This window comes from Taurulus bubalis, assembly GCF_910589615.1.
Source record: "Taurulus bubalis genome assembly, chromosome: 6".
In the NCBI taxonomy this organism is placed as follows: domain Eukaryota; kingdom Metazoa; phylum Chordata; class Actinopteri; order Perciformes; family Cottidae; genus Taurulus; species Taurulus bubalis.
The window spans coordinates 26,471,934-26,495,699 of record NC_136594.1 but is presented as its reverse complement, the minus strand read 5'-3'; the positions used below and the strand labels follow the sequence as shown (position 1 = coordinate 26,495,699).

The following is a 23,766-nucleotide window of genomic DNA, read 5'->3' as shown; positions in this document are numbered from 1 at the left end:
CAGATGTAGATACGGTAAACGTAGTCCTGGGAAACTAAATATTGTTTTACTCACCTTTGCCCATTTAAAGCAAACATTATTTGAGATATACAGGTAAAAGCCAGTGAATTAGAATATTTTGAAAAACTTGATTTATTTCAGTAATTGCATTCAAAAGGTGTAACTTGTACATTATATTTATTCATTGCACACAGACTGATGCATTCAAATGTTTATTTCATTTAATTTTGATGATTTGAAGTGGCAACAAATGAAAAATTCCAAAATTCCGTGTGTCACAAAATTAGAATATTACTTAAGGCTGATACAAAAAAGGAATTTTTAGAAATGTTGGCCAACTGAAAAGTATGAAAATTAAAAATATGAGCATGTACAATACTCAATACTTGGTTGGAGCCCCTTTTGCCTCAATTACTGCGTTAATGCGGCGTGGCATGGAGTCCATGAGTTTCTGGCACTGCTCAGGTGTTATGAGAGCCCAGGTTGCTCTGATAGTGGCCTTCAACTCTTCTGCGTTTTTGGGTCTGGCATTCTGCATCTTCCTTTTCACAATACCCCACAGATTTTCTATGGGGCTAAGGTCAGGGGAGTTGGCTGGCCAATTTAGAACAGAAATACCATGGTCCGGAAACCAGGCACGGGTAGATTTTGCGCTGTGTGCAGGAGCCAAGTCCTGCTGGAACTTGAAATCTCACCCATAATCAGCTGGGATCGGCTCCAGCGAGCCTGAAGAGGATAAGCGGTTCGGATAAGGGAAAGGAAAATATATTCATATCAAGTGTTTGAGTCCATCTTGGGGGGCAAACATCCCATGATTGCTTAAGAGACATAACAATTAACTTTCATTTCCTTTGAGAAAATATGAATCCATCCCATCAGCTAAGTAAAACCGGCATAAATAAAATGCTCCATGCAACAATTCAGCAAGTAATGGTTATTTATTAACACATTCATCAGTGAGCAAACATGACAAAAAAAAAGAACAAAAAGATCTGCAAAGATCTTAAAAATGTACTCGTAAAATGTCCATTAACTCCGTAGGTGTAGAGTCCTTTTCACAGCACTGTAAACACCGGCCTATAATTATTCTTAATGAGGTAAACAAATACACTAAACTGAACACAGTTTAACAGTGGTTCCAGATATCCGACTGCAAATTCCATGACGTGTGGCAACTTGGCGTAAAGACAAAGAATAAATAAAACACCCTGCTTCCTCTTATCGTGCATTTCAAATAATGTATTTGTAGAAACAATGTCATTACAGAAACAAATGGCAGTGTGAAGAGTATGAGTCCCACAGTAGTGCCAGACCGCTCACAGCTCAGTGTAAAGAGATACTGAGGAAGACGCCCCCTTTGGTAGGTGGATTATATGGAGACCCAGTGTGTTCAAAATTAAATCAATCAATACGATACTATGAAAATATCATGAATACATGCAGATCAAATATATTACCATGAAACTGGGACAAACTTAAAGCGCTTTATTACATTTGATTTCATAGGGCTTTTTTTGCTGGTCATTTTAGTTTTATTTTAGAATGTTGTTCTCCCGAAGTCCCATTTTTTATCCCATTTCCTGTTTCCATGAACACTGACGTGACTGAACAGTCCACGGTAGCGGCTCGGTGAGTCTGGACTCGTCTAGAATGCCAACGTTGAGATATTTCACCGCGGAGGTGAAAACATTGACCTGCTGGAGAAGTCAGACATCAGGAACATCCTGAAGACTTATCCTCCGGGTACCATGAACATCTGTACAATCAGGACGTTTCATATCCATCTATCTATCCACAAGTTGACTCAGCCAAACCTTTATTGGACGACATAACAATCGGTACATATTTTGTCTACGTATATTCACACGATTCTTTCCGTCCATATGTATTATTGAACACTTTGGGTCGCCATAGTTTACACCTGGTAAAAAATAGGAGTTAGTCTCCAGTGAGGACCATGACAGGCGTGTTGACACAAATGGAGGATCTATTCAAGCTGTGTTAATCACATTAATCTGTAGGTTGTGAACACTGCAGGAACTTTCCTTCTTTGCACCAAACAATACTCGCCTAATATTTGTTACACATAAAATTATATTTGCATGCAATTCAAGTGAATTGTGTGCAAGACTGTGTGCAAGACTCACACAAGCTTAAAGGTCCAGTCAGTGGTAGGATTTAGTGAGACCTATTGGCAGAATGGGACGTGCTCATTAGTGGGTTAGAGCGGTGTTTCCGCTGGCATGCGATCAGTCCTTCAGATCTACACAAGGGACGGGTCCTCTTCACGGAGTCCGCCGTGTTGCAACACCACGTTATACAGCAGGGGACGGAATTCATTTTGTGTGTGTGTGTGTCACTCTCGACAGCTTCCTCCCCTCTCAGCAGCAGGATCAGCCCCTTGGAGAGCGCCTGTCTGACACCTGTATCAGACTCACTAATAATTTGTCCGGTGGGTGCAGGTATTAAAAAAATAAAGTAAAACTCATGTTTACTGTCACTAAATCCTGCAGACTGGTCCTTTAACTCTTTCATATGGTCCTGGAACAAGATGGACTGATAAATGTATCTCAATCTACGAGAACAAGAAAGAAAAATCTAATAGCTGAAAGATTTTTGGCATCAAGTAAAACTCATAACCATTCCATGATCCATCCAAGTGCTGGATAACGTTTTGACTCGTGAGCAAGCCTGCAGTGACTCAACCCAGTGCCTTCTGGGTAAGTCAGGCAATGACACGCAAACAGAAATGAAGTCCAGAAGGAACTACGAATTCAGCATTGTTTTTAATTTTATTTTTTTATAATAATTAATAGTATTGACATATTTTATTTGTAAAAATAAGTTTGATCAGTAACCCAAAATACTTTTTATCCAACATTATAATTTGTCCTCTGAGAGCACAGCTTTTACCAGCCTGCTTTGACTGTACATGGTAATAATTATATGGCGGTATGTGTTTATATGAACACATGTTTTGATTATTATACAGCAGCACAACCTCAACAGCCCAAATATAATAAACAGTGTCTTTGTCCAGTGCACTCCATCATAGTGGGATTGGTCTGGTTGTACAATGACAGGATGTGTTAAAAGCTTTGGCAGGAGTCATAAAGAACGTCCCCATATTTACACACAGAAATGTTTGCTGAAGATCAAATATGACACTTATTATATAATACATTACCTTCTGTGTGCAATGTAGCATTTCATCCAGTAGATATCGTTATGATATCGTCCCACTCCAAGCCATGATTACATCTTCCTACTTGAAGCCCTTCAGCTCGTTTTCATTGGACTTAAATCAAGTGATCTTTCATCAGTTCTCTAACTGATAGCCGACCCATTCACAGAGACTTTGGCGAACTTATTAGGCGCTGATGAACTAATTAAAACCAAAAAGCTTTCCATCAGTTTATCTTTGCTGTAAATGAGCTAGCATGAACATGCAAAACAAAACACTGTTACAAACAATCCACCATTTACGGGATTCCTCACGATGGATTCAGTGGAGAAGAATTATTGGTACGGTTTTCCTGTTTCCAGTGCTTCTTGTATAAAATATTGATGTAAATTCATTGTTTCCCATATATCAGTGCAGACATATGGAAACTGTCAATTTAAGATTCATGCAATAAAGTGACCATCTGAAACAAAAAGCATGAGAAAGCCATGTTGATCCAGTGGATCTGTGTAGATGGCGAGCTTTCCACATTTCATTTAGGCTTTTCAGCAACCTCTAAATTAAACCACCTCAAAAAAAAGCATGAAGCAAAAAAACTTGAGCTCGGTGCCTCAACACTTACTATAAACTCTGAAAAATGTCAATCTGACTGAGGTCTTTACGGCTGTCCTCCTCATCTCCGATGTCCATTCTGCTTCTTGTTCCTCGCGGGCGTCCTGATTGGCTGACTGGCAGCTCCATTTTCCAGGGATGCAGGAACCGGAGTCGCCGGCGGAGCGGCGGGAGGGAAGAGGTACGACTCTCCATCGATGCGGGACTTGAACGGTCCGGCTGAGGAAAAGTTCGGAGGACTGAAAGAAATGAACACAGAGAAGTTATTAAATGGTTTATGAAAAGGATTTATCATCTTGTGTATCTTCTTTATGAGGACAAAAGGAAACAACGAGTATCTTGATATGAATGTGTGTGTGTGTTACCTGATGGGTGTGTGAGGGCTGCTGTTGTGTCGGCGTACAGCTCGAGGTCGGGGCTCGAATGAGAAACCCTCTTTTAGACTCTCTAGGACCGATGGAGCCACGTAGGTGAAACCCTGATAGAAAATATAATATAATAATGTTAACACCCTACTGGCTTTCTCATTAAAACATTTTTTTGCAGTGCATGGACTACTTATTAATCAAGTAATTGCTTCCAGCTAACTGTGCTTTGTACTGGAGCCTAAATATAAAGAAGAGAATCTCACAGCAAAGGCCAGCTCTGCACTGTGGCTCAGTGTGGTGTCGTCTGGACTGTCCACGGGCGTCTGTCTTGTGAAGCGAGTGTCAAACTGGCTCACATCCTCATCCGACTGCTACGGAGACAGATGGGAAAACAGAGGCAGCCAAAAAGAGTTAGAGGGGGACGCGTGAAGACGGGTCAGAGGAACGTGATCATGAAAGAGAAGCCGTAGGCAGCAGGTGGGAGTGATGACAGAATGAGGGCCGAGCATAACATTAACTTAACAAGCCAGTCGACATAAAAGGGGCACAAAAGGCCAGCTGATGACCTACCAGTTGTGGCTTGTATGGCGGCTCCACTGTCTTGTTCAGCAGCTCAGTCCAGTCGATGTGCCTGAAGAACGGATGTTTCTGCAGTGGAACAAAGGGGATCATTTGTAGATTCTCTGTGGACCCCAATGTACACATCAATCCCTAAACACAAGGGGGCTGTGAGCCCATGAGTTGTGGTTCTGATTTGAATTGGGAAGCGTTTCAAATCATGTCATTGTCCTCTTCACGCCGTCTATTGTAAATCTTTGCAGAGCAACACTTTGAGTTGCTGGTCTACCGCTGCATCGATCGGTTAGTGAGTTTGTGTTATTGAGTGACTTTGTTTGTTTTAAGAATGGTTAGTTATGATTCATTGAAGTCACACACGAAAAAAAAAAAAAAAATTCCTACAGAAGCAGCTTCAGGTCCCCGTCTGACAGCAAGGTAAAGCTGTGAGACGATTTAACTGATATGGATTCTTTTAGTGTCTAAAATACGTCTGCTTGGCTCCCGTCTGTTTCTCCAAACTCCATCTACTGTAGTAATGTGGAGAAGAACCGCTTTCAAAACACACTTCAAAAATCACAACCATCCCTTTGCTATCTGGGCGCCGCCTCCATGACAAGCACGTTGGCGCCTGGCCGGCCCGCTGCCTCTTTGGTTTGCTAGTAAAGTGGATGTGAATCCCACTAAATGTACTAAAAGTACTCCACTGCTGAAGGGTGAGGGAGTCATCACATCTCATATATACGTGTCTCCGGTGCCGTCCCACATGGATATGGTGTATTTTAGCTTGTCCAGTGCGAAGGAAACCATGTTCACACAAGGTACCAGGCTACTGGTGCCACCACTACTGGAGGCCGAGGTAGATACCTGGATATCAGCACAGTCGGTTTTACTGGAGCCGAGTCTTTGGGCTGGGTTCTTCTTTAACAGCTGAAAGAAAAAGCCCCAAAATGAATTAAATAATTTACAGAATGTGTTTTCATGATATTCATGAACTATATGAAAACAGAGCGATAGATGGATCTGCCCACACTGACTGACTATTGTATCCAATGGTAACTTTAACTGGTTTTATTTTCATGTTAATCTAAACCAATATCTGCTATATTAATGGTTACATTAAAGACTAAATATTGGCATCAGGTGCAAAGGACAGTCTTTGAAATAATGATAATACTGCAACTACTATTGCTAATAATGACAATATTTCACATGTCATTAAAGAGCGATAAATAGTAAACTGTCAAATAAAGGTACATTTCTGGAGTCTTAACTGTATGCTGCTTTCACTTCAGAGAAAACTGCCGTTGGCCAAACAACCTAAAGCCAGGTCCTTGAGAAGCTTTGGCTCACATCCTCTGAGGAAGACCTCGTGAGACCATGTGGTGCGAATGCAGTTTTACCCAATTACTTTTACAGTTGACGTAATCACAAGTCTAAAGGCTCCACACATGCTGTGCTGCCTAGACCGACTGATTTACAGCTTCACAAAATGAGCCCCTGAAGAAAACCTATGTTTACGTTAATGCCAGGTACCAACACACAAGGAAGTCTACCCCCATGTCAGTGTAAGCATTGCTTTTAAGAGGATCAGCAGGATAAAGGGGGTTTGTTTCTTACGGCATGACATCACATCGCACCTTTCCAGATGAAAACAAAGGGAGATCAAGACTACATGTGAAACAAAAGGCTGGCATGGCATTGTTCTTTAAATAATGCACAATAATGTGCCCAAACCAACAACACTATTGGATGATGAATGCCGTTTTATTGATTGATCAAAAATTCATGTATTTTGGTCCCCAGCATGCATCCTGTCTGCACGGATTATCAAAGCGGATCCCGTGTTCAGCCTTTCACCTCGTGCTCAGCCCTTTAGCACTCGCATCATGTACCACAACTGACAGAATATTCATAATGCTCATCTTTCATATTGCTTTCTCCTTGTGATGGATTATCAAAACATGGCAAAATGAGGACGAGCACATTTCAGCTCCATAAAAAAGGAGAAACTCATTAACAGTGGTTTATGAAAAATTCCATCCAACATATCAAACACTACTAGAGCGATATCAAGGAGGGCGTTATCTCGCAGTAGTGGATGCATAGCCTTTGACTGTGGCCTTCTATCAGAGGATCAGTGGTTTGATCCCAGGCTCCGCTCGTCCACTCAAATTGCTACGAGTGGGTATGAAGTACAGTCCATGGAGCATTTACAGGGTAACCCCGTAGTGAGCGTCACCTTTGCCACGGAGGCCAAACTACATCTCCGCAGTGCTTCCTGATCTCAGTCTGGAAGCTGAAGCAGGCACCGGCTTTGGGTTTCACTGTTCCATAATCACTTTGGAAATAAAATCAAGCCTCCTTCTGGGTGAATAAACTGGCTGAACCAGGGATCTGAGAAACGTATCCAACTCTACGTTTGGCCTCATTCGAGTGGGTGTTTCACAGACCTTCTTGATGAGGTCCCTGGCATCGATGGTCAAGTATGGCGGCAGATTGATTTTACACTTCAAGATCTTATCAATGGTCTTCTTCCTGTTTTCAGCTGTGAATGGAGGCTGGTGGAGAATCACAAGAGAGTCAGTAGTTACTTAAAAGAGGTTTCTATAGTTCGGCCTTGAAATGCATCACAGCAGCAATAAACAGCATCGCTAGTAAGCCTTGTTGAGTGGTGCTATTACATCTTACAGTAATATTAGACGAGGGAAACAGTTAATGTACCCACTGGCAGTGTAACACAAGAAGAAAGGGACATTCACGGACCGATTGAAGGTTTCTGTTTGAGTTCCGTTTCCTGAGGCTTGTTGGAGTCAAAGGAATGTTTCTGAAATGCTTTCTTTCTTAGTTAGACCGTCTCTCAATAAAATACTAGCCCTCAGAACATCCTGAAATTTGAATAATGTCTATAATATGTAACCTGGCATTGCAGTATAAATAAATGTGTATTTTGTCTGTATTGTGGATTTAAGGAACAGTACAGGGACTAAAAGAGGCCACCGGATGTCTAAAGCTGTGGTTACGATTGTCTTTTCTCATCCGATGGTGCCAGGAAACACAAGAGGGGATGAAGAGTAAACCGCCAAAATAACATCAGCACTTTATAGGATATATTCAAGTCCACCGTTTTAGAACCGCTCCTTTTACAACGTAATATAGCCGATCAAGTAGGTTGCATTGTGTCAAGTGTGGACTCTTATGTATGTGGACACCAGTTAAAAAGACAAAAACTCAAGCCAATGCCAGCTGACAGTGGGTGAAGGCAGGCGATCACAGGGCTGACAGTCAGACAACCATTCACACCTACGGGAAATTTAGAGTCATCAATTAACCGGCATGTCTTTGGACTGAAGGAGGAAGCGTAGAACTTGGAGAGAACTGACCCCCTGACACCGTTTCCTCATGATTAATTACTACTCCAACTTACTGATCCGGTCATCATGTCGTACATCAGCGCCCCGAGGCTCCACCAGTCTACTGCTCTGTTGTGACCCGACCTGGTCAGGATCTCTGGAGCCCTGGAGAGAAAGAAAAAAGAAAGAGAAAGGACACACACACACACACACACACACACACACAGTGAGGACGTTGTTGGACTAAATAAATGTGTACGTATGTGTGTTGGAGGAGCAAAATGGCTGAACCAGAGTTCATATTTCTGTTGATGAAATACATATATAAACTGGGCATTTCAAGTTTTAATGCAATGTCTTGTATCCTATAAGGCCAGAGATGCTCCTGCATCAACATGACACATTCAAGGGTTGATGGAAAAGAAAAGCAGCACAAGGGGGTTACACATCTAGGGATAAGAACGTGACAGTGTGTGTGCGTGAGCATGAGTGTTACCCACATGTACTCTATGGTGCCGCAGAAGGTGTGCGTGACACTTCCATCGTGAATGGATTCCTTACAGAGGCCAAAGTCGGTCAGCTTGATGTGTCCTTCAAAAAGAAAAAGAAAAACAAGTTGAAGTAAAACTATCCATGTTGATATGTCGGGCAGAATCTAGAAGTAAGACACCATCACACAATTATGTTTAGCAATGACGCAAAAGGTGGGGCAGGAAACAACACGTTCCATACATGCAATAGATGTCCCTAAAACCTACAAACTGGTTCTTACGGTCAACATTAAGTGGTATAATGTGAGGGTGTGAGGCCACACCTGAAATACACAAGCTTCTTCAACACATTATCAATCAGCATTGGATCAAAGTATTTATTGGATGTCAATTTGAGCCCAAAAATAATAACAGACTACACATGAACTCTGAGAGACCAACATGTCAGCACCCCCGTCCTACTCAGAGATCTATTCATGATCATTCTGCATTTTTAGACAGTGAACCTTTTACTTTCAACAACTTTAAATTGAATTGATCCGTATTGATCACATTAATTAACATGTGGTGTGTGTTACCTTGGTGATTAAGCATGATGTTTTCAGGTTTGAGGTCTCGGTAGATAATCCCGTTAGAGTGGAGGTGACCGAGAGCCAAGGTGATCTCTCCTAGATAGAAACTTCAAAACAGACAGAAATGAGTTGAGTCCATGTCATAACAGTGATCCTCTAGGAACGAATAACTAAGTAGGAATGAAAAAATGCATCATGAAGTTTTATGTGGAGATGCACCGATCGATCGGTCGGTTGTCAGCTGACCGCCTCTTGATAATTAACTGGCCAATCAGCTGTCATGCATTTGCCTGCATTTCTTTGGAAGTCGAATCCAAAGGACAGGAAATATGCTGCCGACGTGAATCCATGTCGCCTCTGGCTCCTACCAAGCGGTAAAGCGCTCCTTCGGTCATGGAGGTCACGTGCCGGTTGAGTCTTGCTCTCCGACAGACGAGCAGATACAAAAAACCGCTGCAGCGCCCACATAGCCCCGCCTCCTCTCACTTACTCAGTGCTGTGTTCTTGCCCTTGATTATAATAATTTGCGGGGCGTCGTTGTCTTATTACTGCCTTCATTGTTTCTCATTCATTACCTAGGACGTCTTGTCCTGCCACAGATTCACGATGACGCAAAAAAAATTCTTCACTTCAATCAGAGACGCCCGCCCGTGCTGTCGGCTGTGAGCTTTCAGCCATAATGTTTTAAATACTTTGTGGGTGTGACTTTTCGGACAATTGTTTGGAGTGACAATGAACTCCTCTAACTGTTTTGGAGAAAGTTATTTAATAGTCAAGGTTTTACTATGAACATACAATAGAATTTTCCATGAAAGAAACTACAAATATGTCTGTAATATGTTTGTGTATAATGTCAATAATAGAAAGACAATCTTAATTGGCAGGTCAGATTTAAAAAGAAAGTAACAAATTAAATTGGCTGAGAAAATTGCAATTGGTGCATCTCTCAATTCTAATTGTATGCTTTAGTTGCAGATTGTGCTCGTTTTCCAGATGTGTGCAAGCAGTTACCCAGGAGGATGTGTCCTTACCAAGCAGTGTCCTCCATGAAGATGCCTTCCTTCTCCAGCTGCATGAACAGCTCCCCTCCTGGTGATAAAGAAGAGGAAAGCTGGATGAGTGGGATCACTCACATCCATTCCTTTATTCATCCCTCTTGTTTGTTCTCCACCTCTTTAAATTAAGTGATCTCCTGAGGTATAACTTTGGTCCAATGTGTTTACCCTCCAAATCCCTCTGTCTTACCACTCAGACACTCCAGTATGAGGTAGAGTTTTCCCCCAGTCTGGAAGGCGTACAGCAGATCCACGATGAATGGGTGTCTCACCGTCTCCAGGATCTCCCGCTCTGCGCGTGTATGGGCCGTGTCTTTGGCATTACAAACTATCTTCGCCTAAAGACAAACAAACAAGATACGTGAGCGGAGTACTATGTTGAAAGAGGCAAGGAGGATGAACGAGGACAAACACAAAGCAAGACAAACACAAAGCGCTGGACGAGGACAGAAAGAAAGACAAACAGAAGCAAGGGAAGAAACATAGTGTGGAGAGCAAAGCATGAAGAATAGAGGAACATCTTCCTGAACGGTTAGTGAGACATGATGTGTCTGAGGAGGGAATTGTGATCTGAGACAAAATACCTTTTTCAGAACCTTCATGGCAAATATGTTGCCCATCTGAGCACCTTGAACCTTCCTCACCTGGAAAACCTGAAAAACAATAACATGTCGTCTTAGTGTGAATATCAATTCAATCAATTATATGTCACATGTAATCATACGAGTGGAGAAATGTCCCAATGGTGATCTAATTGTTTTCTCCTCTGTTTATGTAAAGAAAAAAAAAAAAAAAAAAAAAAAAAATATATATATATATATATATATATATATATATATATATATTGTTTACACATTGTGAGAGTCAAAGGGTCCTACGTTCAGCCTCTTGTAGCCAAAATTAATATTACAGGGATCAATAAATATAATCATGAAAAAAAAAAAGAAAATGGCAAAATCAAAAATGTGTTTTACACGTTTTACAGAGATGTGCTGTAACTAATATTAGAACCGTGCTTAAAAGGGATCTTGTACGCATTGTTGAGATGATTAATAATAATGTAATAATCTTTATTGAGTCCTGTACAGCAAAATGCCATATATGTAGAAATAAATACTTCATAATGCTTCGTTCTGGAATAGTTAGAAGTAAAAAAAAAAAAACTAAAAAGGAAAGAAGGGGAGGGTACAAATTTCAAACTTAAAAAAAAAAAAAAAAAAAAAAGGTAAAATGTGTAGAATGAACCACATAACCACACACACACCTTGCCATAGGCTCCTTTTCCCAGCACAGTAAGAAGCTCAAAGCAGTCAGGCCCAACTCTCTCGCTGTCTCTGTTGACGCTCTCACTGGTCAGCTCCACCTCCTCTGTCTGCACACTGGGAGAACAGGGACAACATTGGTAGGAACACAGTTGCCTGCTGCATCAGAAAGCCGTTCCTCTTCATGGAATGGTCAACTCAACTTACGTCTCTTGTTCCGTCACAGTGAAGTCACAGACATCATCCTACAGATGGGGAACAGAAAGTCACGGAGGTTAAACAAAAGGTAGAAAGTGTCTGTGTTTGTGTCGATGTATCTCAGAGAAACAACCTGAGGAGGCAAATTCATTGTTTTTCTCATTCCTGTGTCCTTCAGGGAAGTGCTCAGCAGTAGTGTTATCAATGACGGGCGGATACAGACCTCGGTGTCACTGATGTCCTCCGTCTCCAAGTCTATGTCGAACACTCCCGCCATCCTGAAACGCAGATAGTACAATCAATAAACTCTAGCGGGGAAAAACTCCCATTTCAGAGATATCTACAATACAGTTGTTCCTAGTCATAATTTAAATGTCAGCTACCCAAATTGACAAACCCTAACTGATATCCATTATGTCTTTTTGAATATCCGGAATATATTCTGACTAGTAAAAATTAGAATGACTAAAAACAATGCAATGGCAGATATCCCTAAATTACTGGATATCCAAAAAGGTAATAATATGCCAAATGGCTCACTTAAGTTATGACTAGTAAAAATCATAGATGTGTTCCTAGAAATAATTATATTAGAGACAGAACTGTGTGGAATGTTCATGTTGTACATTCAGTCTTGTACTTTTTAAGTAGTTCACTTAAAAAATTATCTGGGATTAAGTTTTTACTCAAACAACAACATTGAAATGATAAAATATATATAATGACAGACAGGAGTGTGGTTCCGTCACATTATCAGACAGGGTTCATACACATTGCGACCAATGGATTTCCATAACTTTAAACCAAATTTCCATGACCAAACATCTTGTGAAACCTCAGTGTAAACATGAAAAAGTGAGAAAATGCAATATTTAAACTAACAATGAGAATTCCAACGCATACAGTAAACCATAAATGACACAAATGAATGAGACAATAGTTTGATTAAAAGAATAAACATTTATATAGATGCCTGTATGGATGCCTGCTTATATTTTGAGCGTCTTTCTTTTAAAAGCATATTAATGATTTCAAACTCAGCGTAAATGAACGTCATGAACACATGAATATAATACATTTCCATGACTTTTCCAAAACTTTGAGGATTTGATTGTTTAAGGACTTTTCCAGGCCTGGAAACAACCATTTAAAAATGCCATGACTGTTCCAGGTTCTCCATGACCGTGAGAACCCGGGACCCGGGCCGCCTTGTGCATGGCGCGGCTTTAAAGTGTTTAAAGTGAGGGGTATTCTTCACAAGGTGACACCGATGAGTAAGACGGCTCAGCATCAACGGCTTCGAGATGGCTAGCTTAGTTAACTTCCCACTTAGCATGCGAGCTAATCAGAAGGCAACCAGAAAACACAACAGCACCGGAGTAAGTTTCATGAGACGAAACTCAGACTGGGCGTTTGGTAGGTCGCCTCTTAGTCCCGCTAAGTCACCAGCTGGCTCAACCTGAGCGGCAACAGTCACGTTGACAGCTGGTTCGACAGGTAAGCTACGCGCTCGCGAGCATGCTAACGCTAGCTAGCGTTTCACCTGAGAGCTCTCCGTCTTCACCCGGGGCCTCCGTGTGTCTGTCCGCAGTCCAACGGCTCCAAACCCCGAGGTCGTGTCTATACGCAGACAGCTGTGGCCGCCATTGCTCCTGTTACCCTTCCGTCGACCAACCAAGCAACAACACACACAGCTGTTTGTGTTCCCTTCATCCTCCTCTGTCCGGCGTGGACGCTCCGAGATTGTTGTTGGTGCTGAAAGGCCCTTTACCCTGCTGCGTCATCACGGCCACGCTGCGTCATCACGTTCACGCTGCGTCATCACGTCCACCCTGCGTCACGAAGGTCCTGGAAGGAACGAGTTGGAACAGCTGCTGAGAATCATAATGATGACGAAGGGGATACTGCGGCTGCTGTTGTTAGAATAACAACAATAACAACTACAATAGTACCAATAATAATCACATTATTAATAATATTAATAATTATACAGCACAATATCATAAGTAGAATCATAAGTAGTTTTGTATTAGTATTATTTAGTAGTACTAGTAATATCATATTATATATATATATAACTGTAACCTTCCTGCTCTCACACACCTTAGCTCTCTCTGTAAGTTCACTTTGTGTTCAAGTTAGTTTACTTTGGCTTTGTGCTCAGCACACTCACATTGCACATGCATGATGTAACAGCTTAATGATGGCACACATGTTGGTGTCATACACCATACTCGTAGTTTATTCTGTATTGTGTGCAGTAGATTAGTTTCTACTTGTAGTGCACACATTCAGTCTCAAATTCAGACTGTGCCAAGTGCCCACCACATCCTGAAGGAAGGGGATTTATATTTAAAATATGTTGTTTATTTCTTTAGAGTACATTAGTTTATGCGGTTTGTGTTTGGATCTGAGGTTCTGCAATTGACCAAAGCCTCCTTTCCCAGGGAGGCTGAGCAGTTTGATTCCCTGAGAATTGGACTAGATTCTCCAGTTCCCCTTTTTTTAAATGGGAACCAACGACAAACTCTATGAAAAAAGGTGAAGTGATACAAGACTCAATTCAGGTACGGGTGTTATGTTGGTGTTTTAACACGCAAAGAAAAGCTTTTGTAGCCTTTTGAGAGTCGAATAAAACCAGAAAACAACATCTTGTTTTGATCTGTTTTATTCCATTATGATTATTTCCATCCCTAAATGATCTAACAACAGGCTAGATGATCCACAGGATCAGCTGGCACTTAAGTAAAAGTACAAAAGTATTTCAATCAAAATGTAGTTAAAGCTAATCTTACATCCATCTGCAGCAAACTGCGTCATATTTTAGATGGCCAGTTGTGGCTGCATGTTCAAGGACTTCTGGCAGACGTGAGTCGAGGCAACAGGTGTGGATTTGATCATCTCTGTCAGATGAGCATAACTGTGTTAATTTACTATTAATTCAATTCCCAGCGTGGCATAATGTGACAAGAATGTTTGGATGTCATGCATTTTTATTTCACACACACATAATATATATATATATATATATATATATATATATATATATGTATATATTTTTTTTGATGATAATTTGACATCAACAGCTGTTTGCACTTGTAAGCACCATGTCAGGATTATAGCAGTTGAGTTGGATAACCTACATTCAATATAATAACATAATGTCATTAAGGTCTGTGTGCCTTATGAGGTGGGGACAGAAAGTTGTATTTAATGTTTTTATATTTGTGTATGGTGTTATAGCCCTGCCATGGTTTGAGATTATTCCAGATGTGTATCACGCCGCTTTAACGTCACGCATGCAGAAAACCCTTTGTTTGGTTTGTTTCCTCGCTCCTCTCTCCTCTCTCCTCTCTCCTGTTCTCCACAAGGTGCATGTAAGGGATCAGAAGATGCTCCATGATGGAGGAGGAACAATTCCAAAGGCTCAAGTGAGTCTAGAAGACGCAGGGAAGCATAAATTAGCATATTGGAAGACATCCACTCCTTCTCAAAACACCTTTAATTGCCTGTGCCACTGACTCCCAGCCGGTTGAGGTCTTGATAACACAGCTGAGTGCTTCTCCGCCACTCAGCCGCTGCTCTGCGGCCAGAGTCATAGTCATAGTCATTGGATTATCATGTTGGTTCATTTCAATAGATTTTCTACATTACTTTAAAAACTGTTGGGTAGCTTGTAAATGTTCCCCTGGTGACCAGTACAGCCATATTGATGTAATAATATCATAACTTATTTACCCAAGTGAAATAATATATAAGCAGTTACATTGACAACCCTGAAAACTATTCTCAAAAATAAAACTATAAAACATCTGAAGCAAGAGATTGTTAAAAATATAGTGTTCAACAGTTCGTTTAAAGATGTTAAGCTCCTCCTGGTGCAAATGTTTGAAGCTTGAAAAAAATGCTCTCATAACCAAACCCGAAAGAGGATACGTAGAGAGAGTGGCCCTTCAGTGGAAACGGTAGTTTTGCAGCTAAAACGGAAGTCTGTGGTCTGTGAGACCACCATGTCACCGACATCAGGAACAGGAGAAAATAGCGATGAATAAAGACACAAAGAGATGAAGTCCCGCTGGATCACAAGTGTTCTTGTTGGTGAGTAATGAATGCACCCCAGAGAGTCATCCTTTTGGATAGAAAGATGAGGTGAGGAGAATTCACGTTTCACCAGATGAAGTCAGACCCAGCGGCTGATGATTTCAATGAATTGTCGCACCTCGCTGGGTTTGTACTGCGGGGGTTGCAGACGCATGCTGCTGTTTTATTTGCGTCTTTGGTCGTTTCAAATGTTAAATGGGAGCAAAGTGAGGATAATGTAATAATAGTCAATGTTTTATTAAATCGACAAAAGTGGATTACAGGATAACAAAACACGGAGAAGACAAATAATATATATCGGCTATAATAAGGGAAAAGCTGCTACAATATGGTGAAATATAGGTACGAGAATAAAGTTACTGAACATGTTGTTTAACTAGCTAACTTGGGATACACAGGAATGACTTCCAGAGCTATCTCAGGTATGTATTGTTCTTGGGCAAGAAAGCTACGCGACAGGGAATCTTCCATTTTGAAACTTCCCTTGTGAATATAGAACTTTCGGGCATTTATATTAGAGCTGGGTTTGGTTCCCTTCACCGCTCACAATGTGGCCCAGAAAGACAACTTCCTCTTGAAGCAAGTGCCATTTAGATTCGAGAACAGTTTATTGTCAATATGTAACACAGGGTCACTCAACAAATTGCAGTGGTAGCCCATTTGCTACACAAGAAAGACAAAACAATGAAGAAAGTCAAAACAATGTTTTGCATTCGCTTTAGGAGGAATGTAAACAGCAGCAACAAAAATAATTCTATGGGCAGACAATATGGCCGATATCTTAGGATAAAAACATTCGACATCAGGGAAACATTGTCCATCAACTTTGACTGTGTTTGAGCACCAAGCTCATGATGTAAAAACAAAGTCCACTTCCTCTCGTCCCTCCGGAGTCCTGCTCTCTCTCCTGAAGTCCGCCTGTCAAATGCAGCCTGATCCTGGATGAACGATGGATGCCGGTCTCTGTGGAGACGTGGGCTCACCAGTCACCGACCTCCTGCTGCTGGGTTAACCCGAAGTCTCATTTCATCAATCTTACTTTCCTGAGACCGGACATTAGTCAGGTGCAGACTGGGCAGTGGAAATAATCTCTAGTGTTTTTAGGGTTAGTGTTTGGAAGAGGCCGTCTGCTTCCATCGCCGATGTATACAAGTGTGTCTCTGTCATATATGGAAGGGGCCGCTTGGCTGGTCCATGGTTGTAGCGACACTTCCAGCTTCTTACCTCCGGCTGTGAGATTCCTTGATTCACCCTCCACATATAGTTGTATTTTGTGTTTTTTCTTATGTAGCAAAATAATACTACAATCTGCATTTTGTTGTGGTGGTCTCCCCTGGGGCCACACTGGAAACACAATAGTCTGATCCATCCCGTTACCACTGGACCAAACAAATGTTTGAAATCCTGGATAATAAAGTTGATGTGAATCTGAACAAAACGAGGGTAATCACAGAGATGTTTTTTCGCCCACAAAATCCCATTGCTCATGAGATTCCCTCCCTCTCCCTATATGTGCTTCATCCAGAGCAAGGGCCCGAGAAAGTACTCTAACTTGTTCCGACATTTCTACTTATAATATAAGTATAAGATATTCTGTATCATAGCAACCAGAAAACGCAGCTGAAAAACTGCGGTCCCTCTAAAGCGATCTCAAGCCATCAGCTGGGCAGCCGACAGCAAGGCAATCGGGATTGGCGTACATCCTGATGGGGCCTGATTGATGACATCCAGCTCAGCTGAAAAGGCCACAAACACAATCTCGTGGTCTCACTGGTATTTCCCAAAAGACGGACGGAATAGCATTAGCTTCAGCTGCATGCCCGTCCAATGTGGGGCTCTCATCCCCATCTCCAGTGGAAGCAGGGCTTGCGACATGTGTTCCTATTGGTAAATATAGTCGGCCATTATGTGTTTATGTTGTTTTTTGCAAAACATTTTAGTTGCCTTTTGTGTCCACGCAGCAATGTATTGTATTTAGTAGTCTTTGCTTTGGGTGGGCCCCTTGTTGTCTTTATCAGAGAACCAGGGTTACATAGTAACTTTCCTGCCAATGTACTGCTGCACATCACAACTATGCTGGGTCAAGTGCGCACAAAGGCTAAAGCGTATACGTTAGGAGAAAGGGGAACTGCAACCTTGCTCACTCAGCTAAACGTTTTGTTCAATAGTATGACAAACACGCTACTTTCCCATGTTCACTGCTGCTCATCTGCTCCGTCTCCCCATACAGTGTTTAGGTTACAACTGAACAACTAAACTATAGTTTCACAATTTACCAACACGCCCAATATGATGACAATACAGAACATGGAGTGAGAGAACTTGCTTTTGATCTTTCCATGGCGCTCAAGAGACTTAAATGATGCTACTTCCTGTTGATCATGTGACTTGTGCAATGTCCCAAATTTTAGGGTAACAGAACTGAGTGATGTTATTATGAACTTTTGATGGGAACATGAATTAAATGTCTAAATTGAAAATAAAGAAAAGACAAGTTTTCGTAAAATTCTAATAATTGTTTTTAATGGTGAGGTGTAGTAGTATATTTATGCATGAAATGTCCTGGGGACAAGGACAACGGCAGCAATTCAGTGGAATGGCCCACATATGTTGGTAAGTAGCACTGGGAACTGGCTAACAGCATTACTCAAGATGTAACTGAACAGGGTGAAACAAAACGTGATCAGCCTCATTGGAGCGCTGAGACCAGTTGAGACCACCTGACTTGGGGTCGCTAGTTTGTACCTTTTTGCCACCAGCTTCTATTGAAAATGAATAGTAGTCTGTCGCTGGGTATTATTATTACACACTATAAATAGTTGTGGAACATCTAACAGACTTAATTTGTGACAATGGCTGCATAACAGTGGAATTAAATGTTGTACAAGGGACCCAGACGAAGAATTCATGGTAGATAGAGAAAAGAAGGGGAACTAGGATTGATCTCATAGGCACACCAGAAGGGAGGGGGCTATAGGGAAGTAAGTTCAACTGCCAAAAAAAAAACCTGTGTCGTGGAAACGTTTTATTGTTGCCAAAATGTGTTAGCTTTGAAACTTAATTGTCAATTGACAATTTCGTCCAGGGTTTGTCGAAGACTAAACTTAACATTCTTTGATAAAGTTAATGTCCATTTGCTACACTGTAGGGTTTATCCCCATGGCTGCTTTTTGGATGCTGCTGGTGCCTGCTGCTGAGGTCCAACATGTTCAGTACGGTTCAACAGTCACTCTTGGCTGTAACATCTCCTACCTTTACGACACAACGTGGCTTCGGCAAAACCCGGATCTCACCCCCACTGTGGTCCTCTGTGGCAGTCTAAGAGAGGGACGACCAGTACAAGGTAGTACATGATCTAAATGCTGCTTTGAACAAATATGGAACTATAAAAAACTGAGCTCTAAATACAACTGAGTTGAGGCTTTAAAATTCAGAAGTAATAGGCACACTGCATGGTAAATGGACTGTACTTGTAAAGCGCTTCTCTAGTCTTCTGTCAACTCAAAGCGCTTTCAATATCATCATTCGTGCTTTCACACCCACAGGGCTACCATGCAAGATGACACCTGCCCATCAGGCCTATCTAACCATTCACACACCGCAGGAACAGCCTGCAAGGGAAAATCAGGGTTAAGCATTTTGCCGAGGGACACATTGACATGGCTCTACCACTGACCCACACTACATAAGACCATTTAAGTGGCAAATGTGATATGAAACTGGGGGCAATCCAAATTAAAACTATGAACACAGGGGAAGCCTTGGATAAATAGGAGCTTATAACCTGACTCTTCATGAGATGCAAATGTCGAGGTTGAGTATACCTGCTGCTGTCCTCAGGAGACACATAGGCGTATTGTCGTAGGTTGAGTTTGGAGTATTATTTGAAATGCTTTCTACAGACTGCAACTTTTTCCCTCAGAGTTTCAGCTCAGCCCTCGTTTCTCACTGGAGTTGATGAACCGATCTCTGGCATTGAGGATCACCAGTGTTGAGGAGAGCGACCTGTGCTTGTACTACTGTGTTGCCTATGTGAAACGTTTAACAGTTGGGAGAGGAACCGTGCTTCAAGGTAAAAGAGTGTACTTTTGCATCGTGGTAACTAACTACACAGGCCTAGATGTAGGCCGGCTTGGAGGGATTACAATAGCCTTCCCGCATGCTGTTTCTCACACGAAGCCCCAGGCAGCTGGGCTCTTTATCGCCCATGATAAAGGAGTTGGCCTGCACACCCTCTATGTGGGAACTTCAGATTGACATGTATTGGTCAAGTTCCTAAATTGCTAAAATAACAAATAAGCCTTTTCAAGATTGGCATTCTGGAAAAGTGTGATTATGTGAGAACACGTGACGCTGGGATTTCATTTAATGGACAATTGGCTCTCAAAAGCATCTAGCATTTGTAATTTTAGCCTCAGCTTAATTTTCTCTCTTTGCATTTCCTCAGTTTCATCACCGGGTTCCTCTTGGTTTCTCTTTCCCCACTGGTACTGCGCGGCTGTGGGTTCTGCGTTCCTGATTATGGTGCTGGCTGTTTGCATCACCCACTGCAAAGCAAAGCCAAACAAGAACACCAGCAACAAGACCTCCACTGCTCACAACTCTCGCTGTTGAACTACAGGAAATCCATTTTCAATGATTATTCCTCACTAAATGCTAAATGTAGCCTCTCATTTCATAGTGATTCTCTGACTATCCCAATATTCATATTCAAGGATGTATTATTGTTGTGCAATACAGATTTGCAATTATAGGAGGGACACAGTCGAAAACACTGAAAGCGCCCGAACAGGGACTTGAACCCTGGACCCTCAGATTAAAAGTCTGATGCTCTACCGACTGAGCTATCCGGGCCCAGACTAGTGAATTAAATGTAATAAAATTCGATCAACATAACTTTATGCCAACAACAATTGCCTATGTACACATTTACGTTGCTTTAGTACATAACCAGAATATAAATGAACACCCAATATATAGGCTGTATGAGTAAAATCATGCTATTGTGCATGGATATTGTAACCTGAAAATCCAATGGACCATCATTATATTAAATGCATGATATCTTCAGAAAAAGTTTTTCTTCTTACTTATTGAGTGAAAATACTGCTTCAACTGCTGAATTGCTTCCATACATGTCTGTATATGTACAAAAATTTAAGAGTTTTCATTCATAGAGCATCGTCTCTGGCATTCTGATGGGTTACGTAAAACATATTTAATGTAGACATGTACTTATTAGGACGGACATGTGAATGCTCTCGTAGTAGATTGTGGATGCTCTCGTAGTAGATTGAGCAAATGTAATAACTAAATGATGTCAGCAATCACAAAATGTGTTATGAATGATGAGAATATACTATATATTTATATTTGTTGTTGCCCATGTTGTCAAACAACACTGACAGATGTCCAATTAAAATATCTCCTTAGTCCATTTACTCAAGTACTGTACGTCAGTATGATTTTTAGATACTTGAACCAGGACACAAGAGGCAGGACCGGCTCCAGACACGATCCATGGAAACCTGTGAGATTTGAAACTCTATTCACTGTCAGTTATGGGGAAAGTGGCAGAACTACGACTTTACAACAGTTATAAATTATTCTCATTATTTCATTTAGCTCTCCTAAAATTCATCGCCTGCAGTCAACACGTTTGAAAACGCGCAACTTTTACTTTGAAGGCAAGCTGTCTCTGTTTACGACTCTCGACTTCCTTGACTCTATTTCCATTATTATAGTTGGATAATGAAACAAGCTGGCGTATTTATGCGCAGAATAACAATGCAAGTGTTCATTCAATGCGACAATAACACAGCAACAGCAGCGTCGGCTAAAGAACGACAAACTCAAACATTTGCATTAGCACACAGACCAATCAGATTAGATACTATCAAGTTACCATGTATTACAACGTTTTTCCATGGAGTCATTTATGTTGTATTATGTTCTAGTTATCATGTTGGGCTAACTGTTAATCGGTAAAATGTTCTTTCGAAATGTGCTGTTTGTAAATGGTTGAAAGTATTGTTTTCAAACAGAAACCTTCTCCCACAATGTATGCCGCGGAGGAGGCACAGTAACTTCACCATCACTAAAAAAAAAAAAAGATGTTTAGGCCCCAGCGAGATTTGAACTCGCGACCCCTGGTTTACAAGACCAGTGCTCTAACCCCTGAGCTATGGAGCCCGTATTAAACACGTATGACGTCATGTTCAGCTAAATAGGGATCCGCTCCAGCCCTGGTGAGCGGTTATTCTCTGAAAGCAGGTAAAGAGGACAATACGTAGAGCCTATTGAGCCGACAATAGATACGGCCATGAAATTGTAATTAATTGACGCCCTGCATTTGTATGTTTCATGTTTTTCGACCGCTTCCAAAACGTTTTGTGGAGTATCCCATGTATCCACCAGGTGGCAGCACGTCACCACAAAGACAAGAGCCGACAGGCAACTTCTCAGACCTGACGTCACTGCCAGCTGTCTGTCAGGGGATTTTAAAAGTGGAGAAAATACCATAATTAGAACATGATTTGAGTCTTATTTTACGTTTTTAGGTGTGCAACGATGACAGCTATTGAGTACAGTGCAGAGACACATGGCCACTGTGTCCACCGGGTCAAACCGAGACGGTGGTGAGCGGAACGGTTCTGTTGGCCGTTTTTCTATTGGTCTGTCGGCCACCAATCACCACGAGCGTTACCAGGCGTGGTGAGGGGCCGCAGCCGGCTCTCCTTTGTGGCTTCACACCAAGTTCCCCCACAGTATGGCAAAGATGGACGCGCAAGGATAACCTCGGGATAAACATGGCAGAGTACGTTATTTCCGCGCGACGTGGACGCACCATTCCCCCGCCACCGACCCGTTAGAGGGAGTCCACTTCCTCCCGTTTGATTACATAAACAGCATTCGTTGGCTTTGTGGAGCGCGAGAGGGAAAGAGCCATGGTGGAGCCGAGAGGCCGAGAGGGTGGATGTACTTCATGAAGAGGTCTGCGACGATCACCAAGTGTCCTGGACTCGGAGAGTGGACCCAGAAGTTCATATCAACAGGTGAGTGTTTGGCTTTCTTGTGCAGAGGTGGAGGAGGCTATGCATGGCTGAACAGATAAACAAACGCCCGCGCGCGCGCGCGTGTGTGCGTGTGTGTGTGTGTGTGTGTGTGTGTATATATATATGCATATTTATATATAAGCTGCAGCGGCATAACTGCAACTAGTAAAACGTGATTCATAATAATAACACGTCGCCTTGTAATATAAACGCCAAGTGCACAGGGACCCGGTTCCTCCTGAGGTTGCGTCGAGGGAAGCCGCTACTTTCTCAACAAACTACCGAGCCGGTGCCGTCTACACCCTGCCGCCAACCGCTGCTTCTGTCGGGCTCTAACCCGTGGGACGCGTCTAGTTCCTGCTCCGGAATAAACGACGTATATTACGCATATTTGTGTCCCTCTACACCGAGGAGGTTTTCTCCCACCGAGGGCAGGAATCCCACGCAACATCAAAAGGGCCGCCGCGGAAACAACACGGCTCGTCGTCGGGGAAGCTGTCGGTGTGTGCGTGTGTGTGTGTGTGTGTGTGTGTGTGTGTGTGTGTGTGTGTGTGTGCGCAGCGACAATACACTGCTGCGGGATGTAACCCCGTAACCACCGTGTAATAACAGCGAGGACCGGGCTCTCCTCTACGCAGAAGAATGTGTCGACTTATCCTGGCGTTAGCTCCGCTGCGGCTCCATGTAAGACACTAAATGCATGCCTTTGTTTGAGCAGTCGGTCTGTGTTTTGTTTATTTATTATCTCGAGGGCGCAGGGTTTGGTTCAAACTCATGTCGCCGGAGAAAAGACAGCGTTGTGTGCATGTGTGCCAGCTCGTTGGCCTCGGCTCCGAGCAGGCGGGCTTTATTTGGGCTAACAAACGCGCCTCTCGTCTCCGAGTGGCTCAGCAACGCTTTTCCAGCTAACAAATGCGTATTTTCCCCTCCTGCTATTGCACCCTTCCTTCGTGTCCCCTC

General features: G+C 42.2%; 1 protein-coding gene and 1 long non-coding RNA gene across 2 annotated transcripts; one reads left to right on the top strand and one right to left on the bottom strand.

Annotated features, from left to right (window-relative positions):
* Nucleotides 1-919: 919 nt before the first annotated feature.
* LOC306738175 (ribosomal protein S6 kinase beta-2-like) lies at nt 920-13,387 on the bottom strand. Its single transcript, XM_079220001.1, has 16 exons — nt 13,194-13,387; nt 11,874-11,928; nt 11,660-11,697; nt 11,455-11,569; nt 10,775-10,843; nt 10,381-10,528; nt 10,167-10,224; nt 9,142-9,242; nt 8,573-8,663; nt 8,147-8,237; nt 7,173-7,280; nt 5,587-5,649; nt 4,735-4,812; nt 4,428-4,535; nt 4,162-4,274; nt 920-4,035 (listed from the first exon to the last, which is right to left on the bottom strand). The coding sequence occupies exons 2-16, from the start codon at nt 11,925-11,927 to the stop codon at nt 3,858-3,860; spliced, it is 1,413 nt and encodes a 470-aa protein (XP_079076127.1). The 5' UTR covers nt 11,928; nt 13,194-13,387; the 3' UTR covers nt 920-3,857.
* Nucleotides 13,388-19,037: 5,650 nt separating this feature from the next.
* LOC306737320 lies at nt 19,038-20,312 on the top strand. Its single transcript, XR_013770998.1, has 3 exons — nt 19,038-19,094; nt 19,674-19,823; nt 20,199-20,312. It is a non-coding gene; the product is annotated as an uncharacterized lncRNA (long non-coding RNA).
* Nucleotides 20,313-23,766: the final 3,454 nt, after the last annotated feature.